Raw genomic sequence first — 17636 nt, forward strand, 5'->3', positions numbered from 1 at the left:
TATGGAAGCCTGATTCAGCCGCAAGAATTACCAATTGGACGGCCTTAAAGAGCGGGTAGTATATAGTTCCGAAGGTACATGCCCGGGATGAGGGACAGACCGTGGACCGTGAGCATGGTGGTTGTATCCAAAGGCAAACTGGGGATCTCTGCCGCCGCAGCAAATCCGCTGCGGGAGACCCACACGTGATGGCGGCACGGTGGCACCACCGGGGTCAATGAGGTCCAGGCCACCATCGTCCCCCGGAGGTTCCCCGGAAATGCGATGATTCTATCGGGGTTCGGGATCAGCAAACGATGATGTTCCTTTTCCCGTATTTGGTCCCGCTTGGTGCTGCTTTTACCGTCGTCAATCACAGCGTATAGATCTATACAGCTGCATTATTTGACTAGTGTGATCTGGACTTAATTGAATGAGCCTGCTCCAGCGTGACGTCCACATTTGTCTATCAATCTTATGAGCATCAAGGAAGGCAGTAACAAGCAGATGAAGGGTGTTGATGATAAATTACCCCGCGTATAAGTTTCGAATCACTTGCAAATAAGCTTCGACGTTAAGTTGAAAGGAAAGCTTCTACGTTAAGCTGCAAAGGCTTCAGGCACACATGAAACCCAAACTCTACATAGTTTGGTGCAGAAGACTGTTCGGAACATTCGACACAAGGCTCAGAATTCGTGGAAAAGCTAGATACATATTGGTTCCCAAATTAATGCTCGAGAATACGCAGACTGCCCTGCACAACACAGTTCTCCAATACGGAGCCTGGGGGAATGTCGATTGTGCTGCTTTCAGTTGCAACGATGATGACAGTACCCTTCAGTGTCACGTTGCGACCCAGGTTCACTGCACCAGTGATGGTAAGATGATCCAGCTCGACGATACGAGGGATGCTGGGAATGTGCTTCTGGAAGTCGGACACCTTCTTGAAGTCGGATCCGAGCTTGATGACGGGAACACCGCCGAATCGGTTGGGGTCCATGACTAGTTGACCGTGCTCCAGGCGGTATAGATCGGACTTGACCACCATCAAGTCGGAGCAAGTCTTGACAGGAAGGAAGCGACGGCGAGGAACATTGACACCGTGAGCGTTCTTGAAGTGGCGGATAGCAGCACCAACGGCGGTTTCGAGCTGGTAAATAGCCTGGTCGGCCTCGCCCTTCTTATCGGCAGGTATGGACTTCTCGTTCGCAATGATTTCCATCTCGAGCTCATTTTCTTCAACGACACGCTTGATAGCGTGGAGGTTCATCCAGATGTTGTTGGTGTTGAAGTACTTGAACTTCTTGATAGACTTGAATTCGTTGACGTGCTCCTTAGGCACCTGGGCGATTTCCAAAAGACGGACCTTGCCCTCGTAGTCGATGATTGTACCACCCTTGACATCAGCCTTAGTCTTATCGGTCAATTCCATGATGTATTCAGCCTTGGTGTCAACCATGTGCTGCAGGATGCGGGTGTCCACGACAGCACCCAGGTTGTCAGCGTTGGACAAGAAAATATACTCGACACCACGTTCCAAAAGCTTGTCCAGGGTACCGGAGTTGTACAGAGACTCAAAAACGTCACCGTGGCCAGGAGGGTACCAGTCCTGCAGAGGAGCATCGAAGGACTTGGGAGCGGGCAGGAGCGAGTCCTTGATGATTCTGGGGTAGCGCGACTGGTTGAAGGTGATGATGTCGACGTTGTGGCCCTGGTACTTCTTGATAATGGATTGGGTATCCTGGTCGGTGTTGAAAGAATTCATGAGAACGAAGGGCACGTTGACATTGTAAGTGCGGTTCAGGTGCTCGATCTGACGGACGGACAAATCCAAGAATGACATGCCCTCGCGGACCTCGATCACGGACTTGGGGCCGACGCAGCCCATGGAAGTACCCAGACCACCGTTGAGCTTGACAACAGCAAGCTTGTTGAGGAATTCGACGGAGGAATCCTTGCCAATGTCATCGTAGTTAACGACCTGCGAAGGCTGAGGAGGGGCAATGCGGTCCCAGTCAACAGAGTTTCCCTTGGCCTTGTCGTTGAGGAATCTGCGGAAGAGAGCGAAGAAGTTGTCGGTCTCGGCCTCGAACCGCTTGCGCTCGTTCTCGTCGGGGACAGTTTCGGCAAGGGCGTTCAAGGCGTTACGCATCTGAGAGGCAGCAACACTGGTGGAGGCATTTTCGAATGCCTGAAACCGTTAGTTTCAGATCCAGAAATGAAAATATAAACCACGCCAAACATTGACCACAACGGTGGACTGAGACAATAACCAGTGGGTTTAAAAAGCAGACCAGTGCAGCACTAAAGAGCCCCCGACGCACAACATACGACATTGTTTGCAAGATGCGGAATATCGTAGCTTAAAGCGTAGTGCTGTCTTAGAAAACTGATGAAAAGGTGTTCCAAAACGCAGAATGCGAGCAGAAAAAGGCGATCAGGTTCAAAGTAGATACCACCACCAACAGCATCTAATTGCAGAAATCGCAGCTGGTACCCACTCACAGGGATATCCCTGCCCACTGGAATCGCGATAGTGGTCTTTCACGGAGTAGACTTAAGTGACTTGCGAGGGGCAGAGCCGACGTCATACGCGCGGGCGGTGCTTTCCCAACGGCAAATCTCAACAAGACAAAGAAACAAAAACCAGAACACATCCTGTTTTCTCGGAACTTACCATGTGAGACTGTGTCTTTCCGTGGTGCTTGCCAAAGCCTGCGTTCGACAGGTGGGTTGGCAGGTCCTTCGTGGCCATTGTGTCTGGTATTAATGTGGTATGCGGAGGAACCTCGAACTTTGAAGAATCAAACAGGCCTACCGAGCGGACAGCAGAGTTAGTGAGGAGCGTGAAAACAACAGAGGCCAGCAAATATATATGGGACTGGGGTTGGGGAATTGAGTGGGCAGAGGCACGCTCTGTTCCGTCTCTGCCTTGGTCCACGTTGCCACAGCAGAGATGGTGTGTCGACCAAGGTGTCGATCCCTGGCAAAGGAGGGATGACGGCAACGATGTGACGCGAAGGCCCGAAAGGAACGGTAATGGGCACACTTACAATCCAATGACAGGTGGGCAGAAGGGTGGGAGGCAAAAGCCAAGGGCAGATGGGAAGAGAGTGAAGAGAAGACAGAGATGCAGGCTGGAGCTGGCGGGCAGGATGGTTTTATTGCTGGTGAAGGCCCAGAGGGACAATAATGACGAAAACAATTATTCGTAGCCGCTCCCCACTCAGGGGAGGGGAGCTCCTGTGACCGTACCTGACCATACAGGGCCACCGTTAGCCCGCCCATTCCAGGCTCCGCCCGATGCGGTATCCAGCTCTGTGACAGTACGAAACACCACCACCACCAAATATGTGAGCATCAGAATTAATTTGGAAACATTCCTGGACGGATTCAAAAGATATTCTGGGACATGACAGGATATCGCCAGATGACCAGACCTACAACATACAGAGGCGACGAAAGGAGGGATGTTGTGTGGGTGATCTGTGGGCATCTGCTCTCGGTATCTGGGCCCTGCCTGAAGTCAAGTCATCAACCAAGCAAGATCTGACAGCTCGAAAACCTCCTTTCTTCCAAATCCAGACCAGACAGACAGACCAGACCAGACTCAGGCTGCTGCAGCGATCCGAGCCCCTTTCCCTGGCCGGGCCCATCTCCCCCCTCCCAGGGTTCAATAAATAACGATCTCATAAAACGTGCCCCACCGCCTCGTCATCACCAAATCTCTCAAAACACTTCACTTTGAATATATGGGACAGAGGCCAGAGACAAGGATAGTTAGTGAGAGACTGGGTAAGAGTAAGACAGAGCAAGTTCTCTAGGTCAATAATGGAATGACAGATACGCAATCTACATCCACCTTACATCTGCTGCAAATGTACAATAGTCAACCTCCACTGTTGCTTCGAGATAAGTGTAGTCAATTGACTATCGAGTATCGATTCCAGCCTTACCCACTCAAAACACCCATTGCCCCCATGCTCCGTTCTCTCGGAGCTCAGTCGCCGATGCACACGCCCACGGCCCAACTGACAGGGAATCCTCATTATTCATGTCTGTATGGGACATGTTGTTCTTTTATTACACCCAGCGTCGAATGGAACTGCAAAAGCCACTATCACTCTCGCCCTGCTAATTTTAAACCCGGATATCCACCTGCCTGACCGATGACATTGTCATTCGTATCGTTAACCTTTCCGCATATTTCTTCGACTCTCCTTTTTGTACCGAGTTTATTGACGCCTGGCGGAGACACCAAATAGTCTATAAACTCCGCAGCTAAATATACCCATAATGATAAGGCCCATGTCTTACTCTCATCCCTGAGCTATAATTTGCCTGCCCTAAATTAGAGCCTCGTCTTGGGTCGAGAACCCAAGTTAACACAATAATAGTTAAGCGTGTCAAGAGTCAGGCCCCGAACCGTGGTTACGCCTGCGGGATGTGGCTAGACGCAGGCTAAATATAACCATATAACCGAACCGCATATTAAAAGAAAGACATTGTTAAAGCCATTACACAAGAAAAACTACACTGAATGTCTCATGTCTCACTTTTCCTCATTTGGACAATATTATGACTCTGTGGGCATGCTTACCTTACTGATGGACTGCATAGTTATGGCTAGACAGGTGTCACTTATTCTAAGCACAGCAACTTCAGTAAGGGATTGGATCTGTCACTGCGACGCCTGTAAAGCGGTGTACGAGAACAGCTGAAGAGTGAAGACTTCAATTTTGTAACTCCCACATTCGCATTTCAACTAAGGTATCTACAGTAACAATCATTATCCAAGAGCCTCCACCCAACCCCGTCGTGCAAACGCTACATCATGTGGAGTCCACAACCTTTGATGCCAAGGAGGGAAAAATAATAATAAAGGAAAAAAGAGAAGGGTAAGATCAAAACACGAGCATCAAAAAATAATCATCACATGTGCCGTCAGCCACTACTCACGCCCGCTGACACTGCGTTTGCTCAGGAAGCTCCGTCGGGGCTTCCTCGAGTCTGGGCTGTCCGCCACATGAACCTCCGATGCATTATCGCCTGCAGTCGAATATGCTGTCCCGGGGCGGAGACTGTCTCCGGAACCCGAAAAGCCGGTTCGAAGCACAACAGTTCCACTGCCAACGTTCACCGTCTTCTCTTGTCCAACAGCGGATCCCTGGTCGGCAACAAGGAAGTTGCCCTCTCCCAACACGCTGTCAGAGCCGAAAGTTGAATGGTCAACTACCCTGATATGGTAATACACATCCGCTGTCGTGTTGTGCATATGGCAAGTCTCGTTCGCGGAGTCAAACTGTACGGACCCGCTGCTGCTCTTGATAGCCTTGGTCTTAAGCACCTCCTTGCTGCCTTTCGGTCCGGATGCGCGGATGAACACCCGAACATTGGCCGATGGAGGATATCCGCTAGCAGATAACACCGAGATGGTGGCAGTTCCGGTATCTCCCTTGCCACCGATACTGTTTCGATCGCCGTAATGAGAGGCGCCGCTTCGGGATCGAGAATGGCTAAGCTCGCTCTTGTTGGGCGTCCCGCTAGGAGTCCCGTTAGGTGGTGTCTCTCCATCCACTAGGATGGCTGACGGCACTTCCTTCTGTTCGTTCTCATCATCGCTATGGCTATCTCTTCGGATCTTCGACATAATTCCACGCCCCAAAAAGGAAGCGCCCTTGATCACGTTGCCGCCAACAAACCCAACTCCCTTGACGGGGGCACCAACGATCTTTCCGGGCGTAGCAAAGGTACCAGAGAAGGTTGACGATCCCTGGCGAGAACGAATGACATAGGTAGGCTTGAAGAGGAGCTTCAATCGGATGGCTCCTGACTTTCCGTCAAGAGTCAGAGAAACTTCTTTGTTTTGGAAAGGCTCCAACATCTCCAAGTCGATTGGAACACCACCAAGGTAGTCCGCCTTGTCACCGAAATCCCAGTCATAAACGTCGCAGCGGAAATTAGCACCGATGCGAGACTTGACAGGAGCCTCAAAGAACTCGTTCCATGCAGGATGGAGAGTTTTCTTCTGCACTTTGGTCTTGAAAACTTCTTTGTCTTCCAGGCGGAATTTACAGTATGGGTCACTGAATCCGTTTCGGTCTGCAGACGGAAGATCTGCAGCATCCAAGACATCTACGCGGAGGGTACCCATATTGTTGATACTTTCCGTAGGGTCAAGTTTCATGGTAACAGGGATGTATCGGGCACTGACAGTAACCTTGCTCACTTCCCCGTCGTTGGATCGTAGATTGAGCTCGGTTGGCGTGTACAAAATGCGCTGAAGGGTGGAAAGGGTGTCGCCTGTTAGTTTAGCCACGATGTGCTCATCACCTTCGTCACCCCCCGCGTTAACCTTGTCCACAATTCTAAGGGTAATTTTCGAGAAGTCGAGTTCTCGCACGAATGCATCACCGACTGTATCATCTATTAGCTTATGATCTAAGGCCGGGGTTTCAAACGTACTGTCTTCCACCGTAGCAGTCTTTGTACGAATCTTTGGTGACGACCAAACTGGGAACATATAGTCGTCCATTAGGACTTCCACATGCACATTGCTATGTGCGAGATTGACCTCATGAAGCTTGAACACAAGGAAACCGGATTCTGGTCGGTATCAGTATAAGCTACTTTTCTCTAGGTATGATCTAGAGAGGTATTGTACTTACCGTGATTCGCAAGATCTTCCACGGATATGTATGTTTTGGGCACCTCCTTGATGGATCTGACTGACATCGTCTCGGAGTCTCTTGCGGTGCCGGGTCGCGAGTCAAGGCTCGGGCGACCGTTTGCCTGCGCGTCTACAGTGCCATTGCCGTTCGTCGCTGCCGCTTTGGCGGAAGCCTTAGAGTCCACACTTTTGGTCTTGGAATGGAAGCTCTTGCGTTTCGAGTCAGTACTCTTCCTTGTCAAGTCAGTGGATCCTTCAGTCTCGCCATCCTCATCTAATTGCATGTCCTCTTCATCTTCATCGTCAGGGTTAACAACGGGAATGGTCGGGTAGAAAGCGACGGTGTAGTTCAGAACTCCCTTCTCGCGGTTGCCAAGGCGAAGCGTCCGAGACACAAGCTGCTTCTCATCGTCGGTGTCATATTCGCCAGCTTCATTCTCGTGGACGTAATCAGATGCAGAGAGCTCCACTGACCCAAGAGACCTGTCACTGCCAACAGACTCCTCATCCATGACTTCCAGGGTGAGCTTCTCACGATCGCTGTGGATCGGCACATACACAACTTCATCCCAGTCGGGGTTGAGATTGTTCCTGAAGGTGACGGTTCGAGCTTTCATGTAACCAGAAAGTAAGACACGAGCGTAGGGATCAGACTTGCCCATCTTCTCGAGGTTCCGGAGACCTGCTGCGTCCCTGAAATGTATTCGCATGACACCAATAGGGTCGACGTAGCCGGCACTTCCTGCAATACCTCCCACTGCAACAGGCTTCCAATCCAAGACCAATTTGGCACGCCCAGACTTAGCACCATGAAGATGGAACCACTGGTGTCCTTTCTCCATCATTTTGAGCATGTCGTTCATCTTGATCTGATAAGTCCCCAGTATCGGATCCTTGGTTAGATCTCTATCATCCTTGATCACTAGACCAAGTTTGGCAGTCTTTCTGTCCGTGACCAAAAACTCCTTGGAAGCATTTTGGAAAATGGGGTTGTTTGTTCGCTTGAGCTTATTGGTTATATGGATTTCCTTTCCATTCAGAAGGAGAACACCGTAAGGGTTAAGTTGTCCCACAATGCTCTTGGTACCGTCCAGATCCTTTGCTTGCTCAACAGTGAATCGAGCGATACCCGTGTTCATCTCTGGTGCCGGTTCAATTTCACCAGTCTCCAGCTTTCTTCCCTCCAGAACAGGGAAAAATCGGATGTCCGCATGGATTGAGCCACGGGTTCGGCCGCTTGCCAGGACTTCAAGGTACAAGCTTTCGTGCTCAGGCTCCTGTTCCAGTTTGTCCAAGGCGAATGTCGCAGTTCCCAGTTCCTTGTCCTTTCTAAACTCATTCCAGTCATATGGAGAGATGGTCAAAGTATCCGAAAATGATGTGATAATAACGTAGATAGTCTCGTTCCACCGTGGGCTATCCGTATCTTGTATAGTCTTGGTGCGGCCAATCTCATTTCGGTTGTTCATAGAGACGACTGCATACGGATCGGGTGTACCAGCAAACTTGTCGGGGTTCTTGAGCTGCACAGCGCCATGGAGAGTGACAGCAACGACACCAATTGCCTGATCAACAGCATTTCCAGAAAGCATCTTAGCGATCTCGACGGGGAAGACGTTGGGTTCGTACATCATGGGACCCAGGTTGGCGTGAATCTGTTCCTTGATAAAGGACTCAAGACCAGGAATGAAGTTGATGTCAAACCCGAGGGTGTCACCACCGAGGGGCTTGCAAACGTAGTCGAGTTCCGGCCGTCCCAAGAAGCAGACATCAACTCGTTCGATGTGCGGGAAGGGGATCTGAAGCTTAACCTTCACTCTCATCAAACCACTGCAAGCCATGTCCTCAACGATCACATCAAGGCCCTTGCTGACAACGCCCTTGCCAACACGCACTTCCAAGACGACCTTGGGGTTGATCTTGTCTTTCAGTTGGCGAGCAGTCAAATCCATCGTATCATTAGGAGTGAAACTGAATTTCCAGTCCATGATTACGGTGTCAACCTCAGTTTTCGGGTAGGTCTTGACATGCTCCAGACGCGGTGGCTTGCTACCCAAGACAAAGGTCTTCAATCGCAGACTATCCAGGAATGCCGGGGTTGACGTGCTCAAAACCTGATCAACGGAATTGATGATAGTATCACACATGACCGGTGCATAGATAGGCCAAAACTTGACCAGAAAACTGTTGATCCATTCCAAGCTCTCAGTATCGGTCTCCAGGCGTTGCTTTGCCATCTCGCGGTGAACATCATCGCGGAAGTTCCGTCGGACTCGCCGCAGCGAAGTGCGATAGTAAGTACCACAAGCGGCCATGACAAGGAAAATCCAGGCCAGGCCACCACCCAGAACAGCAATCATCCACGAGGAGAGACAGGCAAACATGATGACGGCGGCATTGTGATACCAGTCTAGCGGATAGTCAGTAAAAGTCAATGTCGGGATGTCCGTAAGCTACCTACCGCCGAAGAATTTATCGTCAAGTTTGCCCTCCAAAAACGTCTGATGATCCAACAGAGTGGCCTCGTCATGGTCTTCCGGATCGTCCTCACGGACAAATCGAGGAGTCCATCCTGTTCGGTCGCGCGCCCATCGTTTATCGTCATCCATTTCTCCCTCCTTATTCTCTGCTACCTCCTCGACCTTGTCCTCTTTGAGTAACGTAGTTGCGGATCTCGGGGGAGGAAGACTATACGGAGACGGAGTGCCATCATCCTAAATTGATACTTGATTAGGGAACTGTCGAGTTCAAGCAGGCCTCAATTGTAGACTCACCTTGTCTGTAATTACGCCTACTGCCTTTGATTTCCGCTCATGGTGGAAGCCCGGGGGTACGCGCTATCAGAACAATTAGCATTAGCGAACCATCTCGAGGACAAACCAGCAAGTAATTAAGACGTACAGCTTCCGCCTCGGCGGCCTTCTCTTCGGGTGAAGCATCTGGGTCAAATTGATAGGCAGGCAGACCTGCTTTCCGGGTATCATCGACCAGCTGTTGTTCGACCTTGTCCGGGTTCGTCCCGGCTTGTGTATTTTGGAAAGAAGTCTCGGCGGCATCGATAGCTTGCTGCTCCTTCTGTTCGGTATTTGCAGACGCCATGGCTGTCGCTGGGCCTCCGGCGTGGGGTCGCCCACTTCGTTCGAATCAGCTGTACAATCTGAGCACCGAAAATCAGTCAGAGACACGACTGTTTTGCAGAAATGGGACGGTAGTTGAAAATGGGCAGAAGTTTCGCCGCGAGCAATTGAGAGCTGGAATGCAAGCTCGAGGATAGAGCGTGGCGGGTGGACAGACGTGAATGGGTGGTTGCCTTGCCGCTGGGAGCTCGGCAGCGGGGACGAAAAGCGGCAGGACCAGACGCTCGGAGATAGCCAGCCGCAACAAAGCAAGCTAGTGGGGGAAAGGAATCACTCACATGTGAAGGCGTCAATTGCCTGGGCTCTTTGGGCTGGGTTGCGACAGGACTGGCGAAGGAGAAGAAAGTCAAGAGGGGAAAAGACGAGGTAGAAAAGAAGGCAGGGAGAAAGTGGAAAGTGGAGAGTGAGGAGAGATTCAGGGCAGCCGAAAGTGGACGAGGAGAGGAGCCGCTGTGACGACGCAAGTGGCTCGTGAAGAGCTGAAGCTCAGAAATGGAAATGAATTCGGGCAGGCAGATAAGCCAAGCCGGTCGTGACGTCGATGCAAAGACAGAAATGGATGGGAACGCCGATCGAAGATGAACGCAACAGGTCCTCCCTTCTGTCTACCACACTGGGTAACGACTCGCCGGGGCTCTTCAACTTAACACCTACTTTAACACATACTTTATTGAGACAATCGCAATCACCCAAACCAACCCAATTGCTCGCCACCTCTGATCATCGATCTCGCACTCTTGCGTTTGGAGCTCCGATGGATCGACGCGATTAGTGGACTAATGGACGCCGGACTTGGATCTATTGACTGCACCGCCACGAGCGCCACACTCCGAAAAGGAGCAGCCTAAACACAAAGGGTTTTACCTTTCGGCTTTGGGCTTTTGAATTTTGATGGCATCTCTCTCTGGTTCTCTCTTCGCTTCGCTGTGGATCTGTGCCCTGCCAAGAGCATGCGCAATTCTGTGGGGGTTCCAAATTGACACCAGGTCTGGTTCCGGCTGAGATCGGACTCGCAGTGTGGCTAGTATTCGGCCGTCACACACTGAGATCGAGCGCCAATTGCAGCCCCCGAATTATATTGCCCTGGCCTCCCAATTACATGCAATCTCGCAATTCCAAGTCTCATTTCGCGCGTACAACTCGAGTCTGCTCCAGGCAGTCGAATTCCTGTCGAGAGGTGACTGCATTTTCTTCTCTCTTACACGTGGCATGCAGAACTGGGTCTGATCACCCATCTTGCCTCCAAAACTCCATCATCGGCATGCCCCCCACTGCATTGCGCACTTGAGGATTCCCGCCACTCGAAGTCAATTCCAACCCGGATCCCCAGCTTTGATCCTCTCCATTGGCATTGGCCAATTCTCTTTCCCGCCACTCCATCCTTACCAAGCTCGCAAAAGACCGAACTCCCAGCCTGTTGTCCCAGCCCACCCATTATTCTCATCTTCTTCGTCCACGCAAAGTTCTGTATTCGATGCCCTCCCCCAATTCTTTCCTTCTCGACCCTTAGGCTTTTCCTCCATCTGCATCGGCACTGCACTCTGCAGCGCTTGCAAACTGTGCTCGCCATGCTGGCCAATCACACGATTACTCCCAAGAATACCAGCAGTTCAGTTCGGTTCAGTCTGCACCCTGTGTTCCAGGGTGGGGTTACGAATCGAACCACAGAGTACAGAACTACAGATTGGCCGATCTCTTCTCACTGAAGTTACCTTGGCGAGGACCATGGTCTGATTTTTCAATTGCACAGATAGTATGATTGCTTATTCTCGTTTTCTGACGTTCTGATTCATGCAACCGGGGAAACCAAAACCTGCTCCTTTTTGCGTGAGTCTGTGCGACATTGTACAGATACATGAGGTCTGATCCGGCTCGGTCTGAAGATCGAGAGCTGTTGGGGATCCTTTTCTTTTACCCGGTTGTCGGGTCTTGGCCTCTCGGGACACCTTGCTGATGGAAGTTCACGTCCTGCCTCGGAAAGTAAATTATTAGCGCGAGGACAGTAGATGCTGTGAGTTGCGGCTACGGCCGGATCATACCATCTTACCCAACCCAAGCGCCAACGGAGGGTTGTAGAGTTTCGACTACCTCGTACTTACTTATTTTCTTTCGAAAGCTCTGTTCTTGGGTTCTTGAGTTTTGAGGTTCTCTATCATCCAACTCACGAGGGAATTAGTTTCTGACTCTAAATGGTCAATGCTCCAGGCGATATATATTTATCCACGAAGCACTCCGCACATCAATCAAAACAATACGGTCTTTATTTACCAAATCCTCCGTTCTACTCTGGCAGTCTAGAAAGACCACCATTATGCTAGACAATATGTATACAAAACCAAATCAGCTCGAGAAGCGGAGATATATTTCGCTCGAGTTCACAACGTCAAGCCTCTCTTTCTATAGCTTATAATACAGGATATGGATATCTATAACATCAAGCGACTTGCACAACTTAAAAAGACCAACTACCCTGCGGCGGGAAAAACATCATATCCCCCGTGATTTGGCCCATGCTACTCCAGAACTGCTCGTCCAGACCAACACCTAGCTCAGGCGCAAACATGCCCATCGAGGCAGATGGCGGCATCATTAACGTGTTGCTCCCGGAGACGGAGAAGTCGGGATATCCTGAGACCGCGGGTTGTTGGCCAGGACTTGTGGTTGTGGTTGGGTCGAAGGGTGTTTGGGCTGGGTAGAATTGGCGTTGGGAGTCGTAGGGGCCCCAGGAGTCGGGAGCGGTTGTGGTGTTTGCGGGGAGTTGAGAGGGCAGTTGGGATGGGCTTATGCATGGTGGAAGAGCGGGCGCTTGCGCCATTGTTTCTGGGGTTGATTGGGGGAGAGGATAGTCAGGCCTAGATCGTGCGTAGGTTTGCTGGTATTGTTGTTGTTGACCCGGGGATTGGGTTTTTTCTTCGGACGCGACTACGCTGAGGAGATGGAGCGGGGTGTTCCCTTGAGGGGTATTTCCTTGAGAGGTAGTGCTCTGTGATAATTCGTTAGAGACGGCAAATAGAACAACAAGTGGCGTAGATGGAATTACCCTATTCCTGTCCGTTTCAGACGCTGGAGCATTTCCTGGTGGGACTTGAAGAGCACGCTTCAAGTCTCCATGCTGGTCTTTGCGCGACTTGAACCACTCCCGCAGCATTGACATGACAGTTGAGAACTTGCCGGGGGTAACACCACCAGCAAGAGACCCTGCAGCGGTATAGTGGGCGATCACCTTATCCAGGTAAATCTCCACCTTCAAGTCTTGAGGCTCAATCACTTGCCCGATATACGAGTCAGGCGCCGTCACAATCGAGTAGAGTTTGATTAAAGCAACAATTGCAAAAGCCGTCCGCGCGAGAGCGACAGTAGGTACATTGATTAAGTCTCTCGGGGGAATAGAACAAATTGTATCAATTGCTTGATGGATAGATGCTAGGGTCGAGCTCAACGCGCTTATGCGGGCTGCTGCTGCGGGGTTGGAGATATCGATGTCTGCCGTCTTGTTCTCCTCACTCATGTTGTCCAAAATCATAGCATTTTCATGAAGATAAATGTTGACAATGGCTTGCGCCTGGGTTAATATAGCTGGATTCATTAGTAAACAGCACATATGGTGGAAAATATTGCTTACCAGACTCATTGGTCTTGGAAACCTCATCTTTCCAGTGCGCTAGCTGCTTCTCGAACGCCTTTAAGGTGAATTGGAACTTGGATTCAGAAAATGAGGGACCTCCCAGATCATCGGCGAAAAACCGCGAACTGATCTCCTCGATTATCCGTGCCAACTTAGTCCAATGTATTATCCTTCTATCTGAGGGTAGCGCATCAGGGGAGTTTTCCAGGACCTCGATGCACTCGTCCATATATGGAAGCCATCGAACGAGAATCGGTCTCCTCAAAGCGCTCGACGTCCTAAAGGGACTGGTTAGGTATCTCCTTCCCTGGGATACCAAGACAACTCACTGGACAGATATGAAATAACACCCTAGCCAAGCTCGTCTTATCTCTGGAGAGTCGGGGTCTGTAACTGGTGCGTTCTTCACAAAATCACGAATAAAGTTGAAAGGCTTCCCCTTTGCTGGTGATTTCCGATACATCCCTATATCCATCCCCACGGCCACAGCCAACTGCGCCAGTTGATAAAATTTAATTTCTTCAAAATTCTCCGGCGGCGTATAAAATGCGCACGCTACAAGGAGTGCCTGCACAATATCAAGTGACTTCTCACCCTTAACAATAACCCGGTCCCCTATCGTCCTGTACAGCTCCAAAAGAAGCGTGTTCTGTGAACTCGGCTCAAACGGCCCAACCGAAATGGCAACAATGGCATGAAACAGCACGGGCCTGTGCTTCCGGACTTCGCTCATTGGCGTGCCAGGTGGAAACACCACCATAGGTATATGATGGCACATCGAGTCGACATAGCGCGTGTACGAATCCGAGGCGACGCCGGGGCTAACCAACCCTCTGTCAATGATATCAGGGCCGTTCGAGACTTCCCTGGCGGCAGGTTTCGGAGTAGACCATGGCGCAGGCCAATGTCGTCCCGAAGTCTCAGTACTCCTCGCAGCTGGGCTAGGGTTGCTGGCCTGGGACGATGTCGAGAGTGGGGCCGTATCCCGCGAGTCTTTAAGTTCCCCGCTATAATGCCGCTTATTCCCTGATGGACCTGGTCTCGATGGTATAGAGCGGTCCGAGCTACTCTGCCCCGGAACCAACCATCGCCGGCCCACGGGCTCGTCCCTTAGTGATGACGACTGGTTACTGCTGTTTGATGGTAGGAGCGCATCGACCTTCTGCGACGAATGCAGGGTCGCCGTTAAGACATCGATCTTGCGCTCTAGCTCCGAAACCCGACTGTCCGTCTTCTTCTGTCGCTTTCGATTCGGCACCGTGACAATACACGATCTACCGGCCTTTGCGCACCGTTTACACGGTTCATCCGGGTTGACAAGGTCTGGTTCGCAGCGGACCTTCAACTGGCGACATGATTCACACGCCCGCGGTCTTTTCGCGTCGGCATTCGGATCGTTAGGATCAATGTCCTGGTGCGGGGAGCTACGGAAGCCACGGAAGTCCGAAGGCGATTCGCCAGGGTAAGCTGATTGTCCAGACTGTGTATACCGATTCAGGATGGACGCGGGGAGGTGCGGCCGCGACGATGACGACTGGGACGGAGGCTCGGGGTATTCCGTGTCTATATGCGAAAGAACAGGTGCATCAGCACGTGGCGCCATGAATCTGGGGAAAGCCCAACGGGCAACGGCAACAATTCTTACCGGACTCCGCACTCTCCGAGTTACTCTCCCCTCGTGAATGCAATCGCGGATCAATTTCCATCGAATGCGGGGACGCTGTGGGTAGTGGACGTCAGCTTCAGCATCGCTGCGAATGCGACCTGCAGGGCCAAAATCCGAGTTTCGATGAGGAAGACCATAGCGCGTACCTAGCTGCTAATCGGCTAGCCGACTCCCCAGCTAATTACGAAGAATGTGCAGTGCTCAAGGCGCTCCTGGTGCCACTGCCGGGGGTGCCGGAGAAACGGTGAATCGGTCTCCGAGTGCCGACCGGTCACAAGAATCTGATAATGAAAGAGCCAGTCGGTGTGTTTGATTAGAACAGGGAAAGTATACTCCGGATAGCAACTCTGTAATACCCGAATTCCCAGACGCCCTTTGGACGAAAAAATATAGAGAGAGCTGACGTTGAGTCAGTTCACGAGAACGAAGTCCAGATGATGGATCCTGGCGTCCAGGAGCCAATCAAGAGCTCTGGCCCCAGGCATCCAGCAACGTACTTTACGACCTAATAATAGTACCCAAGCCAGCACAAATGTCGACAATCGCGACTGTGTTTACAATTGGACTTTGTCTTTAATGTATGATGTTCGTCGTTGACATTGAGCAGCCTATGGGAAAGTTCATTAAATGCCAGAATATGCCGCGCCCGCATAAAACGCCAACGCAAAGGATAGATGAATAGAGCAGAAAATCAACACCAGTCAATGGAGAGGCTCTGGATAAGTAATAAGGGGCAAAAACGCCGGTTATAAACTGAGATCATATATAGACCAAATGACCTATATTTAAGGTAGGAAAAAGCGGTATCAGGGCGAAGACGGCGAGGACCGGCCTAGGATGTCTTGTGCACCGGACACTCTTTCTTTCGCTCAAACCACTCCACAATGCACCGCTTGTGGAATTTGCATAGGCACTCGAGACGTACCAGTGACTGCCCGACCTCGTACTCCTCCATGCAAATGGTGCATTCCTGCTCTGCGCCATCCTGTCCAATGCAATCCTTCTCAGTCGATGTGAACGCGAGCATGCGGACGGGAAGAGGAGTTTGTGAAACCGGGCTTCCGCTAGATGGGCGGCCATGATTTTCAATACATTCCCGAACATGGGCTTCCCGAGTGTCCTCTTCCCCATTTGGACCGACTGGTGGTAATGGACTGTCGCAAATTGGGCAAAGGTCGCCTTCGGCAATAGGCTGAGCCGGCCGTGAATGAGATCCACGTGATGCACGACGTCTGCTGCTAGACGACTCTGGAGCTGCAAAGGGAGCGTCCGACGGCCCGCTTCTTGAATAGTGAAGGGCATGTCTCGATGGTACGGTTGGAGGTGAACGCGCACTCGACATTGAGCCGTAGCCTATAGGACGCCCTTGAAAAGATGGGGAGAATGCGCTGCCGAATCCGGCAAACCCGGGGTAGTCGCTAGATCCAACAGTCCTGCGCGATGGTCTAGATGGGAATGTATCGGGCTAGAAGTGAGGGACCATAGGTCAGTCTCCAGGTATTACTTCAAGACATTCCAGAACTTACAATTGAATCATACAAGTGCTGACGAGACGGAGTCGATAGGGAGTGATACGACCGATGTCGCGCCCAACTTGAGCCAGAAACGGTAGCACCAGATGCTCGAACAGATGGAAATCCAAATGGCGGTTCAGGGTTCGGATCAGGGACGCAGGGGTTGCAAAGTCTCACTTCCTCGCCACCACCCAACGCCGGGTTCACCGCTGCCGGCGACTGTGAAGAATCGTCTTCTTCTACTAGGTTCACAATATGAGTTGCGCGGTGTGCAATGGCTGAGGCGCTGGAGCGATCAGAAGTCGGAGGATGGACAATATACTGCCTCGGGATCGTAATCCGGTGAGGTGAACATGAGGAGCAAACAACCCTGCCGCACTTCCTGCAATGATGTTTCCTGTACCAAAAACTAAACGGGGTCCGACAGATAGGACACTCCGTAACCTCGGCGTCCGGCTGCCACAGGGGCCGGTTATATTCTACATATTGGTTGTCCTCCTGGGTCCATGAGCTCTGGCGGCGGTCGAGCGCCCTCGGAGGGGGCGCTTGTGGTGGTGACGAGGATAAGTCGATCGCGGTCTCGTAGGAAGATCCGGCAACGGGTGTATCTGACTGTGTGCGTGGCGATGTATTCAAGATAGGCCTGCTATCCATTTCTGCTCTACTACTACTAGGCCCGATTCCAAGGGGCCTAGCATAGCCCGTCTCAGCTGCCAACTCCGGGTTCACAAGCCTCCTCTTCCGGTCGGGTCCCGCTAGTGTAGATCTCCTCCTTCCTCCTCGCGGATCAAAAGAAGGTCCAGCCTCGCGCGCCCTGAGGTTTTCCGAGCTCGCATGAAGCCGAAGTCCGGGTGCGGTGATTGTAGGCGGGCCGGAGATGGAGGACGGAGAACTCGATAATGACGACATGTACTTCGCAAACTGCGTCGGGATAGGTTGAATCAAGTGTATCTTGTTTCCTAATGTTTGAGAGGAGACCAATCTCCGTCGTTTCCACAACGGGCGGTCATGGGATGGGTGGCTCGACGATTCCAGGATGGGAGCG

The 17636-nt window shown here is 51.4% G+C and overlaps 5 protein-coding genes across 5 annotated transcripts; all 5 read right to left on the bottom strand.

Moving 5' to 3' along the window:
- Positions 1–267: 267 nt before the first annotated feature.
- On the bottom strand, positions 268–3099 carry ugp1 (UTP glucose-1-phosphate uridylyltransferase). Its single transcript, XM_040847741.1, has 3 exons — positions 3033–3099; positions 2657–2773; positions 268–2170 (listed from the first exon to the last, which is right to left on the bottom strand). The coding sequence occupies exons 2-3, from the start codon at positions 2732–2734 to the stop codon at positions 707–709; spliced, it is 1542 nt and encodes a 513-aa protein (XP_040697915.1). The 5' UTR covers positions 2735–2773; positions 3033–3099; the 3' UTR covers positions 268–706.
- On the bottom strand, positions 2463–3390 carry ASPSYDRAFT_488623 (uncharacterized protein). The gene has a single exon (XM_040847722.1). It carries the CDS (start codon positions 3265–3267, stop codon positions 2794–2796), a length of 474 nt encoding a protein of 157 aa, XP_040697916.1. The 5' UTR covers positions 3268–3390; the 3' UTR covers positions 2463–2793.
- A 1540-nt stretch (positions 3391–4930) lies between these two features.
- Positions 4931–9748, bottom strand: ASPSYDRAFT_161194 (putative membrane bound C2 domain protein (vp115); the record flags this gene model as incomplete). The annotated part of the gene is made up of 6 exons (XM_040842969.1): positions 4931–6396; positions 6445–6585; positions 6648–9059; positions 9111–9363; positions 9424–9486; positions 9551–9748. 6 exons carry the CDS (start codon positions 9746–9748, stop codon positions 4931–4933), a joined length of 4533 nt encoding a protein of 1510 aa, XP_040697917.1.
- A 2303-nt stretch (positions 9749–12051) lies between these two features.
- Positions 12052–15297, bottom strand: ASPSYDRAFT_50122 (putative C6 transcription factor (War1)). The gene is made up of 5 exons (XM_040848003.1): positions 15057–15297; positions 13741–14974; positions 13409–13689; positions 12827–13362; positions 12052–12769 (listed from the first exon to the last, which is right to left on the bottom strand). The coding sequence occupies exons 1-5, from the start codon at positions 15115–15117 to the stop codon at positions 12239–12241; spliced, it is 2643 nt and encodes an 880-aa protein (XP_040697918.1). The 5' UTR covers positions 15118–15297; the 3' UTR covers positions 12052–12238.
- Positions 15298–15909: 612 nt separating this feature from the next.
- Positions 15910–17500, bottom strand: ASPSYDRAFT_160887 (phosphatidylinositol-3-phosphate-binding ubiquitin-protein ligase; the record flags this gene model as incomplete). The annotated part of the gene is made up of 2 exons (XM_040842946.1): positions 15910–16542; positions 16604–17500. 2 exons carry the CDS (start codon positions 17498–17500, stop codon positions 15910–15912), a joined length of 1530 nt encoding a protein of 509 aa, XP_040697919.1.
- Between the last annotated feature and the right edge of the window lie 136 nt (positions 17501–17636).

The sequence above is a fragment of the Aspergillus sydowii genome (assembly GCF_001890705.1).
Source record: "Aspergillus sydowii CBS 593.65 unplaced genomic scaffold ASPSYscaffold_14, whole genome shotgun sequence".
Taxonomy (NCBI): Eukaryota; Fungi; Ascomycota; class Eurotiomycetes; order Eurotiales; family Aspergillaceae; genus Aspergillus; species Aspergillus sydowii.